The sequence below is a fragment of the Schistocerca americana genome, chromosome 7, assembly GCF_021461395.2.
Source record: "Schistocerca americana isolate TAMUIC-IGC-003095 chromosome 7, iqSchAmer2.1, whole genome shotgun sequence".
NCBI classification, from domain to species: Eukaryota; Metazoa; Arthropoda; class Insecta; order Orthoptera; family Acrididae; genus Schistocerca; species Schistocerca americana.
The window spans coordinates 314,946,158-314,971,969 of record NC_060125.1 but is presented as its reverse complement, the minus strand read 5'-3'; the positions used below and the strand labels follow the sequence as shown (position 1 = coordinate 314,971,969).

Below are 25,812 nucleotides of genomic sequence, written 5' to 3'. Positions count from 1 at the left end.
GCATCAAACAAGTCACTAGACTGAAGACCACAACAACAACAACAACAATGCTGTAATGCACTTAAAGTCAGAGTAAAGGTTATTCAGCAGAAGAGAGTAGTGATAATATTGTTTAATTCACTTGGCCATACATTTTACGCAAGACATTGTTTACAGCTTTTGGGTTTATTACATTCATTTTCCAAGACATGTACTCAGTGATCACACAATAAAAATCAGTCTCAGCTTAACAGCGATTTGCACAGTTACAATGTGTTTACTGTAAATTGGCTGATTTCGCGTGGGTCTACCGGGAAGAGGAGGAAGCAAGCCCGGTCACCACACAGAGCGACACACATTTATGAGCTGTGCGGGAGGTAAAGAGCCACGCTTGACCCCTTCGAGCTTATACGAAAGCAGAAATCACGCACAGAAGTAAATAATCCCTAAATAATGTTCACAAAACATCTCAAATGCTCATATGCGTCGTCATGTTTAATAAAGAACGTAATTGCTGAAATAGCGTACCCTTATCACCTGGTAAATAAACAGTACTAAATACAGTTAAGCGGTAAAAAGTATCACAGCAGACGAAATTGGTTATCTCATGCAGTACTATCAGCTAGCCAATGTTAGCCACAACCAAAAGCAAAACACTAACGGCCGAAGCCGTCCAGTGAACCATTGCACAACGTAAGGGACACCGACAGGTGTCAAAAATGGTTGGAATGGCTCTGAGCACTATGGGACTTAACAGCTGTGGTCATCAGTCCCCTAGAACTTAGAACTACTTAAACCTAACTAACCTAAGGACATCAGACACATCCATGCCCGAGGCAGGATTCGAATCTGCGACTGTAGCAGTCGCGCGCTTCCGGACTGCGCGCCTAGAACCGCGAGACCACCGCGGCCGGCACACTGACAGGTGTCATGCAGACTTTGCCCCCTTGTCTAGGGCCCAGAGTAGAGTTATGTACTCTGGTGCAAAGTTATCCAACAAGCTCGGGTCTAACATAAAGCAAAAAATTGAGAATCCGTACCAATTCACAAGATAATTAAAGACATACTTTGTTAGAAACGGCTCTATCACTTCTCTGAATGTGTATTTTTAGGGATTGAAAACTTCTGTTAGATACGTGGCAAATACCAGTGCCCATTGTCAAACTGTATGCGTAGTAATAGAGTGTAAATAGGTCTCAGCATTTCCATATGCTGGTAAATATGTTGTTTGAAAGTCAAGCACACTTGAAGCTATTAAAAGAAGATAAACAGCAGCTACTCTAGTAGTTATCTTTGTAATTTATATGATTAAGTTTAGCTGGCATAAGCATGACTAGCAATAATCAGTGCAGTGGTAGTGTATTGTTAATATAGCATATAGATTAAGTGTATCTCAATGACTTCTCCTTTCTAAACGTATAGCTGAGCTCGTTCCACATTCACATGAATGAATGTAAATCTTCGAACTGATAAAACATTGGGTACACTAGAGAATCCTTGAAGCAGTCTAGAACTGTGAGTGGAGTATCAGGAAGGCCTGTTCTGGGAGTCATCCTGGGTCCTGCCGCCTTCGGATTACGCATTCAAAGGTCCAATCAAATACCACTCTGGCGATACAGGTGAAGTTTTTCCGTGATTTCCATAAACCGCATAAGGCAAATGCTGCGATGGTTGATTTGAAAAGGGCATAGTCGATTTGCTTCCCCACACTGCCCTAACACGAACTTGTGCTCCATCTCTAGTGACACCGATGTCGACGGGACGTTTATTCAATCTTCCTTTCTTCCTTCAGTTAATGTCTTTGGACCGCAAGTGATATTGTATCCAACATACTTTTCTGGAGCCAGATGAGTGAGTCGGCCACCGTTTTTTTTGTTGCAGACGCGGCTGGTGAGGAGTGCGGCGATGAAGCAGCTGCCGATCCTGCGGACGCTCAGACATCCCAACATCGTGAGTGCTCTACCGTAACTGTACAGAAATTTGCCTCCAAATCAAGCAATTTAATTAGCTGATACGAGGGCTATCCACAAAGTACATTACGTTTTGGAATTAAAAATAAATAAACTATTGGAAATTTTTTTAATTATATACAGATGAAAGCCACACTTCAATACTACTTTCCTACATAGTTGCCATTTAAATTAAGGCACTTATCGTAGCGATGGACGAGCTTGGAAATTCCTTCGTCGTAAAATTCGGCCGCCTGCGCCTTCAACCACGTGGTTACCTCTTCTTGAAGCTGTGCCTCGTCATCAAAACGCTGCATAGCCAACCACTTCTTCATTGCTGGGAATAAGTGGAAGTCGCTCGGTGCCAGGTCGGGACTGTACGGCGGATGAGGAAACAACTCCCACTTAAAATATTCGAGAACTTCACGAGTGGCATTAGCTGTGTGGGCCTGGGCGTTGTCATGAATCAGCAAGATCTTTGAGCCCAACTTTCCCCTGCGCTTGTTTTGTATTGCTCCTCTGAGGTTGTGCAGAGTTTGGCAATACATTTGAGAGTTTATTGTAGTGCCTCTTTCCAGGAAATCCACAAAAATCGTATTTCTACCGGGTTACTGATTAACCACGTGGTTGAAGGCGCAGGCGGCCGAATTTTACGACGAAGGAATTTCCAAGCTCGTCCATCGCTACGATAAGTGCCTTAATTTAAATGGCAACTATGTAGAAAAATAGTATTTAAGTATGGCTTTCATCTGTATATAATAAAAAAAATTCCAATACTTTATTTATTTTTAATTCCAAAACGTAACGTACTTTGTGGATAGCCCTCGTATTAATAATAAGTACATTATCTGATCAGAAGCGACCAGACACCTATTAGTGGACACTAATATGGGGTACACCTTTCACCTTGATGACCATTTGAACTCTTCTGGGGTCACTTTCAGTGAGGTGTGTGAAAGTGTGTCGAGGAATGGCCGCACATTCATCCTCAAGATCAGAAATTGGGGAAATTAGAAATGTTGGCAACGTTGTTCTAACTCAGCCCAAAGGTGTTCCATTGGCTTCAAGTCGGAACCCTGGTCAGGCCAGACCATTTCAGGAATGTTATTGCCAACAAAATGTTGCCTCACAGATGCTGCTTTATGGCGGGATCCATTATCATGCTGACACAAACAATCATTATTTTCAAACTTTTTTTTTACTACACTCCTGGAAATGGAAAAAAGAACACATTGACACCGGTGTGTCAGACCCACCATACTTGCTCCGGACACTGCGAGAGGGCTGTACAAGCAATGATCACACGCACGGCACAGCGGACACACCAGGAACCGCCGTGTTGGCCGTCGAATGGCGCTAGCTGCGCAGCATTTGTGCACCGTCACCGTCAGTGTCAGCCAGTTTGCCGTGGCATACGGAGCTCCATCGCAGTCTTTAACACTGGTAGCACGCCGCGACAGCGTAGACGTGAACCGTATGTGCAGCTGACGGACTTTGAGCGAGGGCGTATAGTGGGCATGCGGGAGGCCGGGTGGACGTACCGCCGAATTGCTCAACACGTGGGGCGTGAGGTCTCCACAGTACATCGATGTTGTCGCCAGTGGTCGGCGGAAGGTGCACGTGCCCGTCGACCTGGGACCGGACCGCAGCGACGCACGGATGCACGCCAAGACCGTAGGATCCTACGCAGTGCCGTAGGGGACCGCACCGCCACTTCCCAGCAAATTAGGGACACTGTTGCTCCTGTGGTATCGGCGAGGACCATTCGCAACCGTCTCCATGAAGCTGGGCTACGGTCCCGCACACCGTTAGGCCGTCTTCCGCTCACGCCCCAACATCGTGCAGCCCGCCTCCAGTGGTGTCGCGACAGGCGTGAATGGAGGGACGAATGGAGATGTGTCGTCTTCAGCGATGAGAGTCGCTTCTGCCTTGGTGCCAATGATGGTCGTATGCGTGTTTGGCGCCGTGCAGGTGAGCGCCACAATCAGGACTGCATACGACCGAGGCACACAGGGCCAACACCCAGCATCATGGTGTGGGGAGCGATCTCCTACACTGGCCGTACACCACTGGTGATCGTCGAGGGGACACTGAATAGTGCACGGTACATCCAAACTGTCATCGAACCCATCGTTCTACCATTCCTAGACCGGCAAGGGAACTTGCTGTTCCAACAGGACAATGCACGTCCGCATGTATCCCGTGCCATCCAACGTGCTCTAGAAGGTGTAAGTCAACTACCCTGGCCAGCAAGATCTCCAGATCTGTCCCCCATTGAGCATGTTTGGGACGGGATGAAGCGTCGTCTCACGCGGTCTGCACGTCCAGCACGAACGCTGGTGCAACTGAGGCGCCAGGTGGAAATGGCATGGCAAGCCGTTCCACAGGACTACATCCAGCATCTCTACGATCGTCTCCATGGGAGAATAGCAGCCTGCATTGCTGCGAAAGGTGGATATACACTGTACTAGTGCCGACATTGTGCATGCTCTGTTGCCTGTGTCTATGTGCCTGTGGTTCTGTCAGTGTGATCATGTGATGTATCTGACCCCAGGAATGTGTTAATAAAGTTTCCCCTTCCTGGGACAATGAATTCACGGTGTTCTTATTTCAATTTCCAGGAGTGTATATGCAATACACAGTGTTGTAAAATATGTTCATATCCTTCCACGTTTAACGTTTTCTGAGGGTGACTAAGGGGCCACATCTCAGTCATGAAAGAAGCTTCCATTCCATATTGCACTATTCGCGCTACGTATGACGGCAGGTAACATTGTACAGTTATACAAAAAAAAAAAATACAAAAGTGCGTCAAATCTTATGGGACTTAACTGCTAAGGTCATCAGTCCCTAAGCTTACACACTACTTAAGCTAAATTATCCTAAGGACACACACACACACACCCATGCCCGAGGGAGGATTCGAACCTCCGCCGGGAGCCAGTCATACAGCGTGTGGCTTACGACGAGCTGCTCGCCCATTGTACCCCATTATTTTTAACTCGCAACGCACGATCATTTTCTAGTTGGATGCTGATAGCTCTTTGGAACCTGTTTTGTATGGCTTTATCGTATCCAAGGACGTGTTTCGGACGTTCACCCATCTTCAATTTGCTTAGTACATTAGATCTTCATCTATAGCGTTTTCATTTACAAGATTTTTGATGCTACAGCTGCGCTTTCCAAAATAACAATTCGTTTTGGCACAGGGTAGCTGCTGCTTCAAAACTGCAGTCAATAAAAAGTTGTACTAGTCAAGATCTAATGTATCATGCAAGGTGAAGATAGTAAAAGACAAACTGCGCACTTGCATTAAATGAAACTGTACAAAAGAAGTGGCTGATTGCTGTATTTCTTCAAATAATTCAATCAACAGCCACAGAGCACAATCACCATTAATACCGAAAAAAAATATTGTTCTTATTAACTACAGTGTAAATACTTTTTTGCACAGTGAAGCTGAGTCACAGAATAGAGTTAAAACCTGTATTAATGAGTTAAAATTATGGTATTTGTCAACAGCTGGAGACCGCGCAAAATACCGCGGCCGGTGGAAGCGCAGACATCAGGGAACCTAGGGGGAGGGTGATAGTGGTAAGGGCTGTGGGCAGGTATAGCGAAAATGCCGAGCGCTGGAGGGGAAGTGCCGTTCTAATCTGGAGCCTACACTCACATTTTTTTTGTAAATATTAAGTGTAGCCCCTCCATGTTCACGCTTGCATGGTGCTTTGGTTAGTATCTAAAAAGAATTCAGCCGAAAATGCAGCGAACTACGAGGGTGAGTCAAATGAAAACCTTAAATTTGTAATAACAAATCGAAATTTCGCACCGTTATCCTGTAAGTTGGTAAGCGTGCTACAAACAGAGTGCAGAATGGCCTGTAGGTGGCAGCATAGTGCAGAAGCACACACACCGTTGCAGTATCAGTATAAAGATGGCCGCCCCAATTGCGACTTGCACCAGGGAAGAACAGCGTTCTGTTATTCAGTTTTTGCGTAGTGAAGGTGTGAAACCTATTGAAATTCATCGACGAATGAAGGTTCAGTACGGTGATACAAGTTTGTCACAGCAGCAACTCTACGAATGGAGTAGGAAGTTCGCAAATGGTGTGACTTCAGTGGAAGAAGCTCCTCGTCCAGGTCAGGCACAACGGATTGTGACTCCACAGAACATTGCAGCAGTTGAAGCCATAGTGAAGGAATACCGCCGAGTGACACTGCAGCATGTTTACAGATTAGTCATGGGTCAGCGCACCACATTGTGCGTGATGTGCTCCAGTTTTACAAAGTGTCTGCAAGATGGGTGCTACAGCAGCTGACTTCTGAAATGAGAGAACGACGTGTTGATGCTTGTGAAGAACTTCTTCAGCGCTTTGAACGAGAAGGTGATGGCTTCCTTGCAAGAATCGTTACTGGGGACGAAACCTAGGCACACTTCCACCAACCGGAAACGAAGAGAGCGAGCATGGAATGGCGCCATTCCTCATCACCAAAACCAAAGAAGTTTCGACAGAACCATCAGCAGGGAAGATTATGCTGACTTTCTTTTGGGAAGAAAAAGACGTCATTTTGGAGCATACGTGCCTAGAGGGACCATTGTCACCAGTGCATCATACATAGATCTCCTAAAAAATCATCTGCAGTCTGCAATCAAATCAAAGAGACGTGGATTGCTGTCAGCAGGTGTCCTTTTGCAACATGACAATGCAAGGCCCCACACTGCCCGTACAACAGTTGCAACAATCACAGTCCTGCATTTTGAGTGTCTCCCTCATCAACCATACTAACCAGACCTTGCCCTAAGCGATTTCCATATGTTTGGACCACTCAAAGACGCAATGGGAGGGAAGAAGTTCCGTTCTGATGAAGAGGTACGCCACGCGGTGCATGAGTGGTTGTGCGGACTTAAAAAGAATTTTTTTCTAATGGAATTTATGCACTATGTAATCACTGGAGGGCTTACATTGAGCGTGGGGGAGATTATGTTGAAAAGTGATACAGCTTTGTACCACTTCTGCTCAATAAATAATATTTAAAAAAATATTTAAGGTTTTCATTTGACTCACCCTCGTATTTTCGCCTGGCTTATTAACCATTTGTAACTTTCAGCGAAGTGTCACGAGTGGCGAATTTTGAGTAAAGCCAACACATTTTTTCAATGCCATGTTGAAATTTGCTCCTTTTACCAAATACAGCGTAATTTACACAGTCACGTCTCAATAGTATGGTGTGCAGACGCAATTAGGAGAGAGTTCTGAAACAGTGGTTTATTAAGTATATTAACTGAGGAACCTTATGAAAAAGCACATCCTCAGTACAAAATAAACGTTTAATGTCTTCGTTTATGTTGTTCCAAAACCCACTGCATTTCTCATTTCACCAGCTATCGATGACCATTAAAAATTACATTCTTTCATTGGAAAAGTTTGTAGTTAGTGGAATAATACCCCAGATAACGAAGTTTTTCATAATAACCGTAAGGAAACATACTCTCCTCTTTGCATATTGCCAAAATCTCATTTTGATATCTCAAACCGTTAATGAAATATGGGAAATGCTGTGGATATTTCACTCTGGCTTTATCGCTGGGGCGGTAGGATCGCATACGAGTGTGCTACATCACATCAAATTTTCTCGATATTGGTGACAGATAGACGCCTCTACGCAAGTCTAAATAAAATTCTATATGTTAAATAAATTTCATGTAAAGCAACATATTATGTAATATGTAACAAACGCAAAAATGATGGGCATGTCATAATGAAGCTGACATAAAAGCTACTAGTAAAGCAAAAATGATTTTTTTCCGAATGTTTTCTGTAAAATCATTTGAGAAATATTGCAGGACGTGCGCCTCGATTCCGTCATCACCTACCGGCTGAAAGGTGGAAAAACACCGTGAGGAAAAGGGTATCAACTGCAATAACTAGAAAAGATGGAAATATCCCTATCTATGCTATGCAAGACGCCCGCTTCCACATTCAGACACCTGTTATATATTTACAAATCTTCCACAGTCATCAGAAGAAGAGGACCAATCAGCTGAAAGCTATCCTGAACAAAATGACAGTGATTCTGCAGGACCTTCATCAGTTGCAACCGGCTTTAATCAAGCGGAAGTGAACGACATAATTAGACATTTAAGTCCTCCAAGAAAGTGGCCTGAATTGTTAGCTTCCAGGCTGCAAATGAACACTGCTGTTACCGCGAACAAAAGTCACATTCTGTCGCAAACGAGAAATGTTTCCTGCCAATCTTCATAAATGAAAACCAATTTGCTTTTTCTGCCAGTGTTGAAGGACTGTTCATGAAACGATATACGGATATGACCACCAGGTGAATGGCGGTTATGCAGCTCCGAACGCAGCCTAAAATGTCTTCTTTTGCATAATGTGAACAAGTACAAGAAAATTCCCAACTGATCACTGAGTTTCTATGCTTGAAAATCAAGCTTAGGGAATATGTCTTTCTGCAGCCACCAATGGGTTATCTGCGTCGATCTCAAGTAATTCTCTTCTGGGACAACAACGAGGAGGGGGGGGGGGGGGGGTGGCGGTACACCAAATACTCACGTTTTATACGCCGATGGGACGCTAGACGTAAATATCAACACTGGGTGAAAATACAGCGGCCTCTTGGTGAAAGCATGATCGTTGGAGAAACAAAATCATCACAGACCTTTTGGCTGATAGAAATAACATCGTACTGGAATCACTGCAAATCAAACTTGTATTAATGAAGCAGCTATTCAAGGTTCTGAATAGACATGGAAAATGGTTTGGTTATGTAAAAAATGTCTTACATTGAGTAAGGAGAAAATAAAAACAGGTATATTTGATGGATATAAATCCATCATCTGATAAATGACCGGAACTTTCAAGGCTCAATGAGGGATCTGAGGCAGCTGAGTGGTCCTCATTCTGCAAGGTAGTAAAGAATTTCTTTGAAAACGTAAGGCTTCTAACTATGAAGAACTAATGGAGAATAGACTCACTAGTTTTTGTACACTTGTTTGTAATGTTGTTGTTGTTGTGGTCTTCAGTCCTGAGACTGGTTTGATGCAGCTCTCCATGCTACTCTATCCCGTGCAACCTTCTTCATCTCCCAGTACCTACTGCAACCTACATCCTTCTGAATCTGCTTAGTGTACTGATCTCTTGGTCTCCCTCTACGATTTTTACCCTCCACACTGCCCTCCAACGCTAAATTTGTGATCCCTCGATGCCTCAAAACATGTCCTACCAACCGATCCCTTCTTCTGGTCAAGTTGTGCCACAAACTTCTCTTCTCCGCAATCCTGTTCAATACCTCCTCATTAGTTACGTGATCTACCCACCTTATCTTCAGCATTCTTCTGTAGCACCACATTTCGAAAGCTTCTATTCTCTTCTTGTCCAAACTGGTTATCGTCCATGTTTCACTTCCATACATGGCTACACTCCATACAAATACTTTCAGAAACGACTTCCTGACACTTAAATCTATACTCGATGTTAACAAATTTCTCTTCTTCAGAAACGATTTCCTTGCCATTGCCAGTCTACATTTTATATCCTCTCTACTTCGACCATCATCAGCTATTTTACTCCCTAAATAGCAAAACTCCTTTACTACTTTAAGTGTCTCATTTCCTAATCTAATCCCCTCAGCATCACCCGATTTAATTTGACTACATTCCATTATCCTCGTTTTGCTTTTGTTGATGTTCATCTTATATCCTCCTTTCAAGACACTGTCCATTCCGTTCAACTGCTCTTCCAAGTCCTTTGCTGTCTCTGACAGAATTACAATGTCATCGGCGAACCTCAAAGTTTTTATTTCTTCTCCATGAATTTTAATACCTACTACGAATTTTTCTTTTGTTTCCTTTACTGCTTGCTCAATATACAGATTGAATAACATCGGGGAGAGGCTACAACCCTGTCTCACTCCCTTCCCAACCACTGCTTCCCTTTCATGCCCCTCGACTCTTATAACTGCCATCTGGTTTCTGTACAAATTGTAAATAGCCTTTCGCTCCCTGTATTTTACCCCTGCAACCTTCAGAATTTGAAAGAGAGTATTCCAGTTAACGTTGTCAAAAGCTTTCTCTAAGTCTACAAATGCTAGAAACGTAGGTTTGCCTTTTCTTAATCTTTCTTCTAAGATAAGTCGTAAGGTTAGTATTGCCTCACGTGTTCCAACATTTCTACGGAATCCAAACTGATCTTCCCCGAGGTGCGCTTCTACCAGTTTTTCCATTCGTCTGTAAAGAATTCGCGTTAGTATTTTGCAGCTGTGACTTATTAAACTGATAGTTCGGTAATTTTCACATCTGTCAACACCTGCTTTCTTTGGTATTGGAATTATTATATTCTTCTTGAAGTCTGTGGGTATTTCGCCTGTCTCATACATCTTGCTCACCAGATGGTAGAGTTTTGTCATGACTGGCTCTCCCAAGGCCATCAGTAGTTTGTAACGTGAACATAAAATTACACTCTCTTCACTGCCATTTCGACGGATTTCCAGATTGTCTTGGTGATGTAAGCGGTGAACAGGGTGAGTGTTTTCACCAGGAAATACGTTTGGAAGAAAGGTATCATGGAGTAGGGGCTATACGTACGTCGGCGGACTGCTGTTGAAGTATCCAGAGTGTATGTCCGAGATCACTGCAACGGAGAAGTCACAGAAACGATGTGCCAGTGACCTAATGGAAGAAAATTTATGAACCTAACGCGACTTATGTGTAAATAAATGATGGTGGTTAGATCAATTCAACCGTTTAATAAAAGTGGAAGTGCTTGAGTCATCTAAATGTCTCCTACATTTATTTGTATGTGAGGTATATGCGGAACGTGAATAAGCTATATCTATAAAGCTAGAGCTAATGGGATAGAAATTGAAAGCACTTTTGTAATAAGTGCCCAAATATAAGGAGAAAAAGGTCAAAATTGGTGTTCACTGTTCCCCAGCGTTTTTAATGGACGCCACAGCATTCTACACTGTAGCGCCGAAGAAACTGGTACAGGCATGCGTATTCAAATATAGAGATATGTAAACAGACAGAACACAGTGCTGCGGTCGGCAACGCCTATTTAATGTAACAAGTGTCTGGTTCAGTTGTTAGAATGGCAGGTTATCAAGATTGAAGTCAGTTTGAACGTGCTATTCCAGTCGGCGCACGAGCGGTGGGACACAGCATCTCAGAGGTAGCGATGAAGTGGGAATTTTCCCGTACGACCAATTCATGAGTGTACCGTGAATATCAGTAACCCGCAAAACATCAAATCTCCGACACCGCTGCGGCCGGAAAAATATCCCGTAAGAACGGGACGAACGACAACGTGAGAGAATCGTTCATCGTGACAGACGTGCAACCCTTCTGCAAATTGCTGCAGATTTCAGTGCTGGACCATCAGCAAGTGTCAGTGTGCGAACCACTCAACCAAACATAATCGATATGGGCTTTCAGAGCCAGAGGCCCACTCGCGTTATCTTGATGACTGCACGACACAAAGCTTTACTCCTCGCCTGGGGCCGTCAACACCGACATTGGACCGTTAATGACTGGAAACGTGTTGCCTGGTCGAACGAATCTCGTTTCGAATTGCATCGAACGGATGGACGTGTACGGGTATGGAGGCAACCTCATGAATCCATGGACCCTGCATGTCAGCAGGTGACTATTCAAGCTGGTGGAGGCTATGTAATGGTGTGGGGTGTGTGTGTGTAGTTGGAGTGATATGGGACCTCTGATACGTCTAGATACGATGACAGGTAACACGTATGTAAACATCCTGGTCACCTGTATCCATTCATGTCCATTCCGATGGACTTGGCCAATTCCAGCAGGACAATGCGACATCCCACACGTCCGGAATTGCTAGATAGTGGCTCCAGGAACACTCTTCTGAGTTTAAACACTTTCACTGGCCACCAAACTCCCTAGACATTAGCATTATTGAGCATATCTGGGATGCCTTGCAACGTGCTGTTCAGAAGAGATCTCCAGCCCTCGTACTCTTGCGGATTTACGGACAGCCCTACAGGATTCATGGTGTCACTTCCCTCCAGCACTACTTCAGACATTAGTTGAGTCCATGCCAAGTTGTGTTGTGACACTTCTGCGTGCTCGCGGCGGCCGTACACAATATTACACAGATGTACCAGTTGTTTGGCTGTTCATTTTATATCTCACTTTATCTGCATGAAAGGGCCGAACGATGGTGAGTAGCAGCCGGCCGGAGTGGCCGAGCGGTTAAAGGCGCTACAGTCTGGAACCGCACGACCGCTACGGTCGCAGGTTCGAATCCTGCCTCGGGCATGGATGTGTGTGATATCCTTAGGTTAGTTAGGTTTAAGTAGTTCTAAGTTCTAGGGGACTTATGACCACTGCAGTTGAGTCCCATAGTGCTCAGAGCCATTTCGATGGTGAGTAGCAGAACGCGCAGGCGCACAACGCAGCTGTGACCTTCCACGTCTATTTGCTCTCTGAGACCCGTCTGTGGTTGCCACTTACGTTATTACAGCGACGCACGCAACACCTGACTTAACTTCGTAGTTCAAAATTCCTGTTACCGACTTCTAGTGGCTGTAGACGGGACTTAATAGAGGAAACGCCCGGAAATGTACCCCCTGGATACAGTAATATTAGTCTGATGATGGGATCACTTTCGAATCTCTCCCTTCACGGTACGCACACAGCGGGGACAATTAGCTCTGATCTGTTTGCTGTAGGAGCACAGGGCACGAGCAGTGTTTCACCTACTTGTCTTCGAGTTATCTTCTACGTGAAAAAGGACATTCTTTTCAAAGTGGAGAGTCCACCCCGTCCGTGGAGCACCACAGCCATACATCTTAGTTGTGAACATACCAGTTTCTCGCAGCCGTTATTAGTGGAATGAAGGTGTTATGTGATGTGCCTAGGGTGAATTCGGAGATTTAAAAGTGATCCGACCTTCAGACTAGTTTATATCCAAATTATGCATTTTCGGACGTGAGTTCTTTATCAAAATTTCACCTGCTGAGTCCCATTTACAACCCCAAGAAGCCTGTAATAGGAATTCGGAATCACCCTTCATACTATTGTTACAAACAATGTCATAACAGTGTATTAGGGCACTACTGGGACACGGGAATCTCACCCCACTTAACACTCTTGAGACTGAATCTTAAATGAGTCGAAACCGCTGGTGTGAACGACGCTAAAATATAACTGGCATCTAGATCGTTTGATTTCAGTTCACATTTTGATGGCTTCTGGTCACTGCATTTGCATAGTTGTTGCGAATGTGTTGCTAACTTTTAATGTTTTGCGTGTCATATGGTTATTGCAAGAAGGGAGTAACTACGAAAAAGTAAAATCTAAGTGTTTTTTTTTTTTTCGTTCTCTAAACTAGGTAGCAAGGAAGCGCTTCTGTTAAACATAGGTTACCGTTCATCAGAAAAAGAAGAAATTGTCTAAAGGAGCTCCTGTAACCCAGTTATATTCTGAATAACTCAGAGCTCCAGAGTTTGGATTCTCCACAACACAAACTTATTCGCCAGGGACTGGCGTCGAATATAGATAGGCATTTATGACTTTTTCAGATACATAGCTTTGGCTGCAGTACAGATTTTAAGGAAGCCATGATATATTTTGTCTAATTTGGGGCGAGTGCTAACTTGATGCATCGTAATCTGAGGCCCCACCAGCGATCGATACAGGGTGGAGGGATGCGCGCCTCACCACGCTAGCGCAGGGGCTCGCTAGCAGCAGGTAATTATGATCCCAACTTAATAGCGGCTAAAGGGTCGTGGAGAAGAACGCTGGTACCGCTTGATTATCGCAACGGTTTTCGGCCATAGATGCAGAAGATGCTTGACAAGAATCAGTTATTGGGTGATGTTGTAACCTGTTAGTTCAAAATGATATTGAAATCGACAATCTCTTTAAGCGCATCGTTAAAGAGAACGTTATGTAGTGTCTTTACAACAAGCCTGAGTCAAAAAGACAGTCCATGAGTGGTGGCCTGAAGATTTCCAATGGAAAAATGTTCACGGCACAGCCATCTGCATATTACGTGACGAGTCCGGTCTTCCAGGTGTGTTTCTTTTCGTGTACCCCGCCTCTTACCGCATGCTTTACGCGTTCTTTCTTGGAGTTTTTTCTTTGAATAATATGTTGATTCCAGCGTTTCGTCGAAGTATTAGCCCTGGTGTAGCTTCTTAACGTTTTTAGTCGTATCACGAACGATGAGCAATGCCCCTGTTACATGCTTATTCAGTGTTCTAGACAGTATTACGAAGCTGCATTACGTGCTTAATCCACAACATGTTGCAGCTGACTTCACCCAGAAATCAACAGTGATTTGTCTTAAAATTATGGGAGTTGAGCTTTCCCACAGAAGTTACACTACCGAATTTTCTTCCAAAGGCTTTCTATAAATTTTGGTCCTAGTAAGTAGCATTTTAATAGCAGTTTCCTTTTATAAACTGAAATTTCCAGATTTCTGTAGGTCGTTGACCAGTTCCATTTTGTGCATCTATTAAGAGGACGACGTCGATCGTTATATTAATCCTTCTTTAGAGCATATGGCTGCTTGCAAGAAAATATATACTTTTGCATTATCTCTGCAGATGTATTGCTGCGTGACCATTTGAAGATAAGTATCATTAAAAAGTCACTGTAAGCTGTAATTAAAAACAGATACGTTTTCCCTTGAAATTTTTTAAGCTTTATTCACTTGCACTACACGAATAAGTACTTTTCTGAATAAAGCTGCAGCTATAGGTCCAATAGTGTATATTGTAATCTCAAGTACAGTGAGTAGTTACTGAGCAGCATCTGACTGAACCAACAACTCAAAAGCAACTGAGTACAAACAACTGTTTTATTACATTTAATTACAGAAATGGCATCCGAACACCCTCCACCAGTAACACTGCAAAATCCAAAATGTAATGAGCCAACTCCTTCAAGACACGGGATGCGGCACAGAAAAATAAGTAATTCTAAATATTTAACTGTACCTTCTTTTTTACACGGCTGCTAAGGATTTAAGTACCTTTGTGCGTCTTTTGCAGAGAACTGATGACTCTTGCTCTTCATATTGAGGGTAACGAAACCGTTAGCCTACCGACAGAGGCCAATTCACTTGGTAAATGTTGAAATGTCGCTATGTCCTGTTGCGATATTAGAGAATCTTTCCATAGTTTTGATCACACTTTGAGTAAATTATTTATTTCTCCGGTAAACGCCTCACTGCCATGTTGATTACTGAATAATGATGCGGCACTCACATCTACGTATATTTCGTCATGTACTTCACAGAAAGCAGATACCCAAATCCGCATCTCCCGTGGATATACTTATCCCGTGATCGCTAGTTCTCCATGATTCCCGGTCCACGGACCCATTTCATATGTTCATCTTAGCTTTGTACATCGTCCACACACATTATCGTTACCGCCTATCAATAGCCTGAATAACTACCTCTTGTAGCACGGACCACTGTAAGACGTGCAGGAAGAGAATGAAACTGGTCCTGAAAGATACAGACACGGGTCTGGAGCCATGCGACTCCAGTGTCATGGTCACCTGTGTTATGTTTCCATGTGGAGGACCCATAGCGCGAACAGACCTATCGAGGTGGTCCCGCATTTTTCCGACAGGATTTAAATCCTTAATCCGGAGAGTCTGGTGGCCAGGTGTGTACGGTAAAATCTAGGTGTTACTGGTTATAATCCATTGTTAACTATCAGGTACAACAACCGCTTATGGAATTTTTTTAATAAACACAGTCTCGGTTGCAAAATTGTTTTTATTAATACCTTCCTCTCTTTCCTGAGCCTTCTCCCGCGGTTATGCAGGGTCGGCCATGGTTAATCGGATGTGGCATGTTAATGTAAGGGGTGCTCAGATGCCCTTCCTGTCACCACCCTGTACTGCCCGGGATGGAAGTAGTGTACCCCAATTGCCTGTGTCTATTGTAAGCCATGGAAGAGTGTGTCAGATGTCTGCGAGTCGTGTAACTGATGCGGAACGTGGGGACCAGCCCAGTATTCACCCAGTGGGATGTGGAAAACCGCCTAAAAACCACATCCGCTGGGCGGATTCGATTCGGGACCGGTGCGCCTACCCGAATCCAGGGAGTTGCGCATTAGCGCTCTTGGCTACCCTGGCAGGTGTTTTTATGAATACCACCTAAGTGTAATTGGTATTAATAATAGCTATCTTGCAAACAAGAGCACCTTTATTTAAAAAAAATCATTGAGGTGCTCTCCGTAAAAAGCACATACACTGCGTGCTCTGTGACATGCTGCACTGTCCTCCAGGTGGATGTCATCATGTCGAGGAAAAACACACTGCATTCAGGGACGGATATGGTCCAAAAGGATAGATGCACCCTTGTGTTGATCAAGTGTGCTTTCCAGAATGACGAATCACCCAGGGAATGCCTTCCGACCTGGATCCTTTCGACGATTGTGGTAGGATGTTTACTTTCAGACGTCTCACGCCGTATACTCTAACGGCCATCTGTCAGAGGGAACATAAAACGTGATTCATCTGAAAAGACCACCTGTCACCACTCGGTGGACGTCTAGTTGCGGTACTGGTCTGAAAATTCCAGCCTTCGTCGCCGATCGACAGCAGTCAGCATGAATGCATGAATCAAGCGCCTCCTGCGGGGACCCATAAGCAGCAGCGTTCGCCGTATGGTCGTTGAGGAGAATTGTTGGCAGCCCCTTGGTTCATTGGTTGCACAGTTGCTCAAAAGTTACACTTCTGTTCTCCCGTACACATCTCCGCAGCTGTCATTCAGCCCTGCCATCTATGGCCCGTGGTGCACCACAGTTGCCTCTGCGCTGGTTTTAGATACCGCCATTTCACCATGCACGTTTTACTTTACCGCTGCGGCACACGAAGTTTACGAACTTAGCCGTTTCGGAAATACACTCCTGGAAATTGAAATAAGAACACCGTGAATTCATTGTCCCAGGAAGGGGAAACTTTATTGACACATTCCTGGGGTCAGATACATCACATGATCACACTGACAGAACCACAGGCACATAGACACAGGCAACAGAGCATGCACAATGTCGGCACTAGTACAGTGTATATCCACCTTTCGCAGCAATGCAGGCTGCTATTCTCCCATGGATACGATCGTAGAAATGCTGAATGTAGTCCTGTGGAACGGCTTGCCATGCCATTTCCACCTGGCGCCTCAGTTGGACCAGCGTTCGTGCTGGACGTGCAGACCGCGTGAGACGACGCTTCATCCAGTCCCAAACATGCTCAATGGGGGACAGATCCGGAGATCTTGCTGGCCAGGGTAGTTGACTTACACCTTCTAGAGCACGTTGGGTGGCACGGGATACATGCGGACGTGCATTGTCCTGTTGGAACAGCAAGTTCCCTTGCCGGTCTAGGAATGGTAGAACGATGAGTTCGATGACGGTTTGGATGTACCGTGCACTATTCAGTGTCCCCTCGACGATCACCAGTGGTGTACGGCCAGTGTAGGAGATCGCTCCCCACACCATGATGCCGGGTGTTGGCCCTGTGTGCCTCGGTCGTATGCAGTCCTGATTGTGGCTCTCACCTGCACGGCGCCAAACACGCATACGACCATCATTGGCACCAAGGCAAAAGCGACTCTCATCGCTGAAGACGACACGTCTCCATTCGTCCCTCCATTCACGCCTGTCGCGACACCACTGGGGGCGGGCTGCACAATGTTGGGTGTGAGCGGAAGACGGCCTAACGGTGTGCGGGACCGTAGCCCAGCTTCATGGAGACGGTTGCGAATGGTCCTCGCCGATACCCCAGGAGCAACAGTGTCCCTAATTTGCTGGGAAGTGGCGGTGCGGTCCCCTACGGCACTGCGTAGGATCCTACGGTCTTGGCGTGCATCCGTGCGTCGCTGCGGTCCGGTCCCAGGTCGACGGGCACGTGCACCTTCCGCCGACCACTGGCGACAACATCGATGTACTGTGGAGACCTCACGCCCCACGTGTTGAGCAATTCTGCGGTACGTCCACCCGGCCTCCCACATGCCCACTATACGCCCTCGCTCAAAGTCCGTCAACTGCACATACGGTTCACGTCCACGTTGTCGCGGCATGCTACCAGTGTTAAAGACTGCGATGGAGCTCCGTATGCCACGGCAAACTGGCTGACACTGACGGCGGCGGTGCACAAATGCTGCGCAGCTAGCGCCATTCGACGGCCAACACCGCGGTTCCTGGTGTGTCCGCTGTGCCGTGCGTGTGATCATTGCTTGTACAGCCCTCTCGCAGTGTCCGGAGCAAGTATGGTGGGTCTGACACACCGGTGTCAATGTGTTCTTTTTTCCATTTCCAGGAGTGTACGTCCACCCTTGACCTGAAAGCTAATGATAATACCCTTTTGTACGTCAGATAAACCCCCTCCTTTCCGCATTACGACAACGACTGAGCTGTTTTCCTCTTTCCCTCGGACACGCTTAAATAACCTCTATCTGGTGCTGCCATCTGTGAGTGGTTATTGCACGTTGACGTCGAGCATAGGTTGTGGTCACACAAATGTCACTGGACCCTGTAAATAGCAAACGAAATATTAAGTAACATTTGTTTTCTATTGTCCGGTACAAAAAGAAAGACATATCGCGGCTGACCTAATCATTGTTGCCAATATGTTGCCTGATAAAATCGAAAACTCAGAAGCACTGACCTTCTTCAGCTAAGGCTGCTTCATTTGGTCTGGTGGCGTGTAACGTCATTCCTATGGCGTCAAACAAGAACCAAGTCAAAATCTTGACGTTTCTAGTGAATCAAATTAAGTTTCACACAATTTTAAGTTATGCTCGTGGCCAGTTGCATGAGGGTTTCAGCGCATTCAACTGACATTCGGAGTCCCTCACAAACTGCGCTTCTGCTCCAGTGTAAAACACGTTTATAATATATTGTCTGAGCCGAGTTGAAAAAGAAATGGTAGATTTAAAACCACATACAAACAAAAAACTCTAAGAAAACACTAAAATAAAAATGTTGGTGTGATACATATCTAGCGACATACATATCAAACGACTCCATTTCGTCAAAGGATTACGAAACTGAAATTGGTTTTCGTCTAGACAGTTACAAGTTTTGTCGATGTTGTAATTAATTAATAGTAATCAAATGTTGGCCTTTTAATAAAGACTAGTTGTCAGAACCAAGCATTTTGACCTCGTGCTTCGACTTAAATACCTAACTGCTTCAAAAGGCTTTACTTAAAAAAGTTTCGCCGACCGTTGTGGTCGAGCTGTTCTAGGCGCTTCAGTCCGGAACCGCGCTGCTGCTACGGTCGCACGTTCCAATCCTGCCTCTGGAATGGATGTGTGTGATGTCCTTAGGTTAGTTAGGTTTAAGTAGTTCTAAGTCTAGGGGACTGATGTCCTTAGATGTTAAGTCATAGAGTGCTCAGAGCCATTTGAAACATTTTGAAAAAAGTGTCAAAATTAATATGAGCTTTTCCCTCATATCACTTGGTGAAATCAGTTTTCGAAAGCTGTCTCCCATAAAATCTATTACGTCACTGCGAATAAGTGGTGGCTCTGACATCCAATTCATATTAGTAAATCTGGAGATAACTTCTAAAAGAGAAACCTTATGCGACAACTTGAACCACACAATGTAAGCTTACAAAGTATACGGAAAAGGACGCACAATTTCAAGCAATTTCATGTGCTCGCACAAGTGTCTGTTGCGCTAAATTACAACATACTTTTATAACGTGAAAATTTAAATAATGTTAAAAAAAGGGCCTTCCTTCCTTTTGCTTTAATCGACTAGGACAGATCAAACGGTCACAGCCGATCTCGAATTTATGTAGAGTGCAGCGAGTTCAGCAGAATTATGCCACAACTCGTAGATCAGACGATTCACTTGCAATTTACACTTCTCTGCATTTAAATGACGCAGCTCTAACACTCTTATAATTAACCCAACACTTAACAAAACTCTGCCGAGTGACTTCTTGCGCAAGTTTGCGCGGTCGTGAACGGTACTTACTCGTATATGACAGACTATTTCAAGGACTCATGAGTATACAAATCGCTTTCCCGTGCCTTCTATAACTGAAGAAATGTCTGCAGTAGAGGTAGCAGTACCGCATAATGCTCACCTCCTGGTCTGATCCTGTGCTCAAACTTTGTTCTTGCATCACGATTCTCACTTCATTTTTTTCCCTCGGAATAACGATAAAAAATTAATGATAAATATTACTGTAACTAACTTCATAAAATTAACCATTTGTTTTTTTTAACCAGCTGCAAAATTTTTTATTTTATATCAAATGAAAGCAGTGGGTCTTACAGTACGTTGCTTACACAGACAACTATTATGTTGGTGCATAAGTTCGTAGCGTATCCGTTTTGTATCTTGGTATTCCAGTTGTTATGGATTTATTTATCGGTTGCCATTTTTTATTTGTAGTTAAGTGGTCCTTTTTGAGTGTACATATTGTCGTTTTGCCATTTGGAGATAGTGAGTTGAGCTGTGGACGCTAGAAAATGGAGTGCCAGGTGGAGAAATCGGAACTTTTCCAACATATTCTGCTGTTCAATTTCAGTAACCGGCTGACAGCAACGGAGGCAGATAGAAACATTTCTCCCGTTTATGGGGATAATGCCACTGGACAGAGCTCGGCAAGAAAATGAGTTCCTCGTTTTGAGCAGGGGCGTTTGACATTAGTGATTCTTCACATTCAGGCAGAGCTTCGGAGTTTGGTGAAGTTAGTATAAACGCATTGGTGCGCAGTAATCTACATTAGTGTACTTGAGAACTGGCAAATATGATGAACTGTGATCATTCCACCACCGTGCGACGATGGCATGCAATGGGGAAGGATCAAAATCCGCGTGCATGGATACCACTTTCTCTGACACAAGAAAAACAAAGGAATGGTTTATTCCAAACAAAGCAGTTACTCCCCGTACAAAGACTGGCGCGTATCCGCAAAAGATAATGCGTCCGTGGCTCGTCGTCTAGTGGCTAGCGTTGCTGCCTCTGGATCACGGGGTTCCGGGTTCAATTCCTGGCCGGGTTGGGGATTTTCCCTGCCCGGTGACTGGATATTTGTGTTGTCTTCATCATCGTTATTATCATTCATGACCGTGGCTAGATTGGACTGTTAAAAATAAGACTGTATAAAAAATTGGGACCTTGTACGGGAGCTGATGACCTCGCAGTTGAGAGCCCCACAAACCAAACGTCATCATTATCAAAAGATAATGCATCTGATCGAAGAGAGAAGGTGTGGTGCACTACGAATTGCTTCTTCGACGTGTAATACTCACTGCTGGCATTCACCATCAACAACTGAGACGACTTGCACACGCAGTCCAAGAAAAACGGCTAGAAAGACTGCGTGAGTGATGCTAACTCCACAGTAACACCCGCCCGCATTCTGCTAGACTGACAAAAAACACTACAAAGGAGTTGGGTTGGTAAGTCATTCAGCACCTAACTTATTTACCTGATCTTGCGCCCTCAAATGGTTCAAATTTTCGCCTTTGCTGCTCCCCATCTAACAACCTTCAAAGAATGGAAACGCGCTCCGAACATGGCTTGACGAGTTCTTCGCCTCAAAACCACGTGATTTCTACAGCTGCGGAATCGAAAATATACCCCGGCGTTGACAAGCTGTTATAAATAGTGAAGGAGAATATACAGCTACTATTGATGTCTAAAGTCTCTGTTATCTATATCGGTTGTGTTTATTAAACTTACCGAAAAACGCTACGAACTTATGCAAAAAACCCATATTTACACAAAGATTTTTATATCAAGTGTTCGATAAGGGTTATTCTAACGGGAAGTGTTCGCCTTATTAGTTACAACAAACGACAACACTTGAACATTGAATAGCTATCGTGAGACACAGTACATTGAATACATCCCTCATAGTGTCAGTCAGCGGTAAACAATTCCAGTTACTGATGACTGCCTACAAATTGAGATTCAGATATAGCCCGCAGTGAATAAAATAGACCATTGTAGTTCTCTTGACCCAAACCACCGGGCACGGTTGTGCGCGAAGAAGGTTGGGAAGGAAACACCTGAAATGGAACATGGGTCACCGGCATCCAGTTCTCTTCACCGACTAGCGTAAGATTCGTCTGAAGCCTGATGATTGTAGAATAAGGGTGTGGAGGCTACCAGGTACCAATACGCATCTCAGACTAGCAGCTCGCGGGTTCACCAGGATGGTGGGACAGTCACGTTTAGGATCGGTACCGCGTTCGAACTCCTCTCGTCGCTACCGAGTGTAATTTTTCGGCTATAGTAATACGTGGCACTTCAATCTTTTGTCCAGCTTTACAATCAACATTCCAGTGATCGGTTCGTCTCTCAAGACGATAACGCACGACCACACCACGACCGCCTCGCGAATGTCTTCCTCCAGGAATGAGCAGTCTACCGAATGGAGGGTACTGTGCTTCTTCCGAGATGAATCTGACTGAGCAAGCTTGGGACGGCATGAAACTTATAATGCATTGTCACAGCAACCCTCCTCAAACCGTAGATAATCAAAGGAGGATTCTCTCCGCAGAGTGGGACAAGTTTGATCAGAAACGTCTCGATGGCTTTTTGGGGCATATCATTGAGGATCTGAACATGTTAAAGTGCACGCGGTAGAGCTACACGGTATTGAATGTTACACAACAGCATATTTTAGTTTCACAGATATACAGATAAATGCACTTTCTAACAGACTGTCTTCATTTTCGTTTTGTTTTACTTTCATTTGACAGTAAATTTATGTTATCAGCTTTGTAGGCTCATTACCTGCTCCTTTTCAATACGGACAGCAAAGAAGAGTAATGGTTACCGTTCCATCAGCGATGACTTCCGGAAGCCGTTCGATACAGTTCCGCACTGTCGCCTGATAAACGAAGTAAGAGCTTACGGAATATCAGGCCAGCTGCGTGGCTGGATTGAAGAGATTTTAGCAAACATAACACAGCATGTTGTCCTCAATGGAGAGACGTCTACAGACGTTAAAGTAACCTCTGGCGTACCACAGGGGAGTGTTATGGGACCACTGCTTTTCACAATATATATAAATGACCTACTAGATAGTGTCGTAAGTTTCATGTGGCTTTTCGCGGATGATGCTGTCGTATACAGAGAAGTTGCAGCATTAGAAAATTGCAGCGAAATGAAGGAAGATCTGCAGCGGAAAGGCACTTGGTGCAGCGAGTGGCAACTGACCCTTAACATAGACAAATGTAATGTATTGCGAATACATAGAAAGAAGAATCCTTTATTGTATGATTATATGATAGCGGAACAAACACTGGTAGCAGTTACTTCTGTAAAATATCTGGGAGTATGCGTGCGGAACGATTTGAAGTGGAATGATCATATAAAATTAATTGTTGGTAAGGCGGGTGCCAGGTTGAGATTCATTGGGAGAGTCCTTAGAAAATGTAGTCCATCAAAAAAGGAGGTGGCTTACAAAACACTCGTTCGACCTATATTTGAGTACTGCTCATCAGTATGCGATCCGTACCAGGTCGGGTTGACGGAGGAGATAGAGAAGATCCAAAGAAGAGCGGCGCGTTTCGTCACAGGGTTATTTGGTAAGCGTGATAGCGTTACGGAGATGTTTAGCAAACTTAAGTGGTAGACACTGCAAGAGAGGCGCTCTGCATCGCGGTGTAGCTTGCTGTCCAGGTTTCCAAAGGGTGCGTTTCTGGGTGAGGTATCGGATATATTGCTTCCCCCTACTTACACCTCCAGAGGGGATCATGAATGTAAAATTAGAGAGATTCGAGCGCGCACGGAGGCTTTCAGACAGTCGTTCTTCCCGCGAACCATACGCGACTGGAACAGGAAAGGGAGGTAATGGCAGTGGCACGTAAAGTGCCCTCCGTCACACACCGTTGGGTGGCTTGCGGAGTATAAACGTAGATGTAGATGTAGATGAGTGCATCATTTACCTTAACCCTTTCACCATCAATTGTTTTCGGATTGGAATATAATTAATGTGTAGTCATAATTAACAATATGAAAAAAATATTTTCCACCATTTCGTTTTCTACCTTGGGGAGGGCTGGGACGTACTGGGTTATTCATAAGTACCTCTGGGTTTTCAGAAAACGACTGCGCCAAATCGTAAGACATACAGAAAACAGACATATATCAGTGGATAGAACTTCTCTCCAAGTTTTCAGCTCACATTACAGATGCTCACGGTTACAGTATGTGACGCAGCAAACATCAGTTCGTGCGAGCAATTCATTGACACGAATTGTTCGGGTAGACGCGATCGCAGCCCGCTTTGCAAAGCTGTTTATTGGGTTGCCTACCTGCATGCGTGAACTATTACGATGCGACAATACGGAGCAGATGGTTAACAATGAAACCTGAAGGCAGCACAGCCTGGGAAGAGACGGCATCATAACAGACATGGTCGCCAGCCTCAGTAGGGACAGCGGTTTTCGTTTACGCTTGTTCTTTTCGTCTCCAGTTCAAGCTGACAGTTAAAACTGCTCAAAATAATCGGTTTCAGAAATAAACGATTTCCGTTTTTTATTTTTGTTCTTCTGTTGCTTCCAATGAACAACGTGGACGTAGAACAAAGACTGTAAAATTCTAGCGAAAGTGAAGGAGTAGGAGACCATGATCGATATGGGGTTGAGGCTATGGCAGAAAACAGTCTCATCGTCTCCAGCAAAGATTGCAAAGTCGAAGGAGACGGCTGCTGCGACAGCGAGAGCAAAACGTCACAAGTTGATGACTTTCGGATGGTATCATCTTTTCACCCTGAAACGACCACAAAATTAGTTGTTCAGTTATTATCCCAAGTTTGTAGCACGTCAACCAAGTAGTAGGTATATCAGTCAAATGTAGCTTCGCCTCCAAAGAACACTGTGGATGTTTCTTTTTTTTTCTCTTTGACTGGTGTCTCTGAATTGTTGTACTTCCTCCAGTTTTTAATCTTTTAAATTAAATAGAGCATTGTACTTCATTCCGACCGCACTTCACAAAATACTTACCAAGTAAGGATGGTACCATTCTGCAATACAACTCATACCCGTTGACAAAATCGAGAATCTAACCTGTAGACCAGGCGGGGGCAAGTCTTGCATACTCCATATGCACGCGAAACATCTAATAGGCCACCCCATATGCCAACAGCTACGTTATTGTCTCTGCTATGTTTTCCGATTCTTATACGAGTTCCATGTGTTTCTTGCTAGGTTCTAACTATAGACGTTATTGTTAAAACAGTGCCGATCGCTTTTGCACATTTGTGTAATAATTCGATATTTCAAAGCAATGGAAATTTCCCGAGTAAATATTACTCGTTTTTAAAAAAGTTTTATTTAGAAACCAAAAATTTTAGCACTGCTGCTGCGGCAAATGGACTTGCCAGGTTTTTACAATTTTATTAATAAATAACGGATAGAAGACTGTTATATCCGAGACCAAACAAATACGGAAAGTGTCGGTTATTCAAAACTAAAAGACAAAGTTAATAAATTGCTAGATAGTCTTGCTTCAACCTAGCAGTCAATATGTAATGTTCCCAAGCTCATTACATTGTTAAAGAGACCTAAGGCTGAGTACACAGATGTCAACACATTTTTCTGAAACACATAGAGAGTTCCTAAAATTATAACAGAAAAAACGACCAAAAATCTTCTTAAGACCCTCCATCTGCTAAAGTTGAAGCCGTATCCGTTTTTCACGGAAATTATGTCGTCTTCGGCGTAACTCGAGTTTGGAACGATCGTTTACTAGTTCAGTTAAATCACCTTTGAGTTTTCTTTGGCACACATTTCACAGCTTCCGCAGAGTAGCGTTAAAGTTAATGTGCAGCTATCATCACACTTTACCGTGCACGAGAACCTCTGAAATATGAAACGCAGATTTTCCGTTAACTT

General features: G+C 44.2%; 1 protein-coding gene across 1 annotated transcript in view; it reads left to right on the top strand.

Annotated features, from left to right (window-relative positions):
• LOC124622290 (calcium/calmodulin-dependent protein kinase type IV-like) overlaps positions 1 to 25,812 on the top strand; it is a 601,039-nt gene that overhangs the window by 438,276 nt on the left and 136,951 nt on the right. The window contains exon 4 of the mRNA XM_047147960.1: positions 1,861 to 1,929. Within this exon, the coding sequence (XP_047003916.1) occupies positions 1,861 to 1,929 (69 nt within the window). The remainder of the gene's footprint in view (positions 1 to 1,860; positions 1,930 to 25,812) is intronic.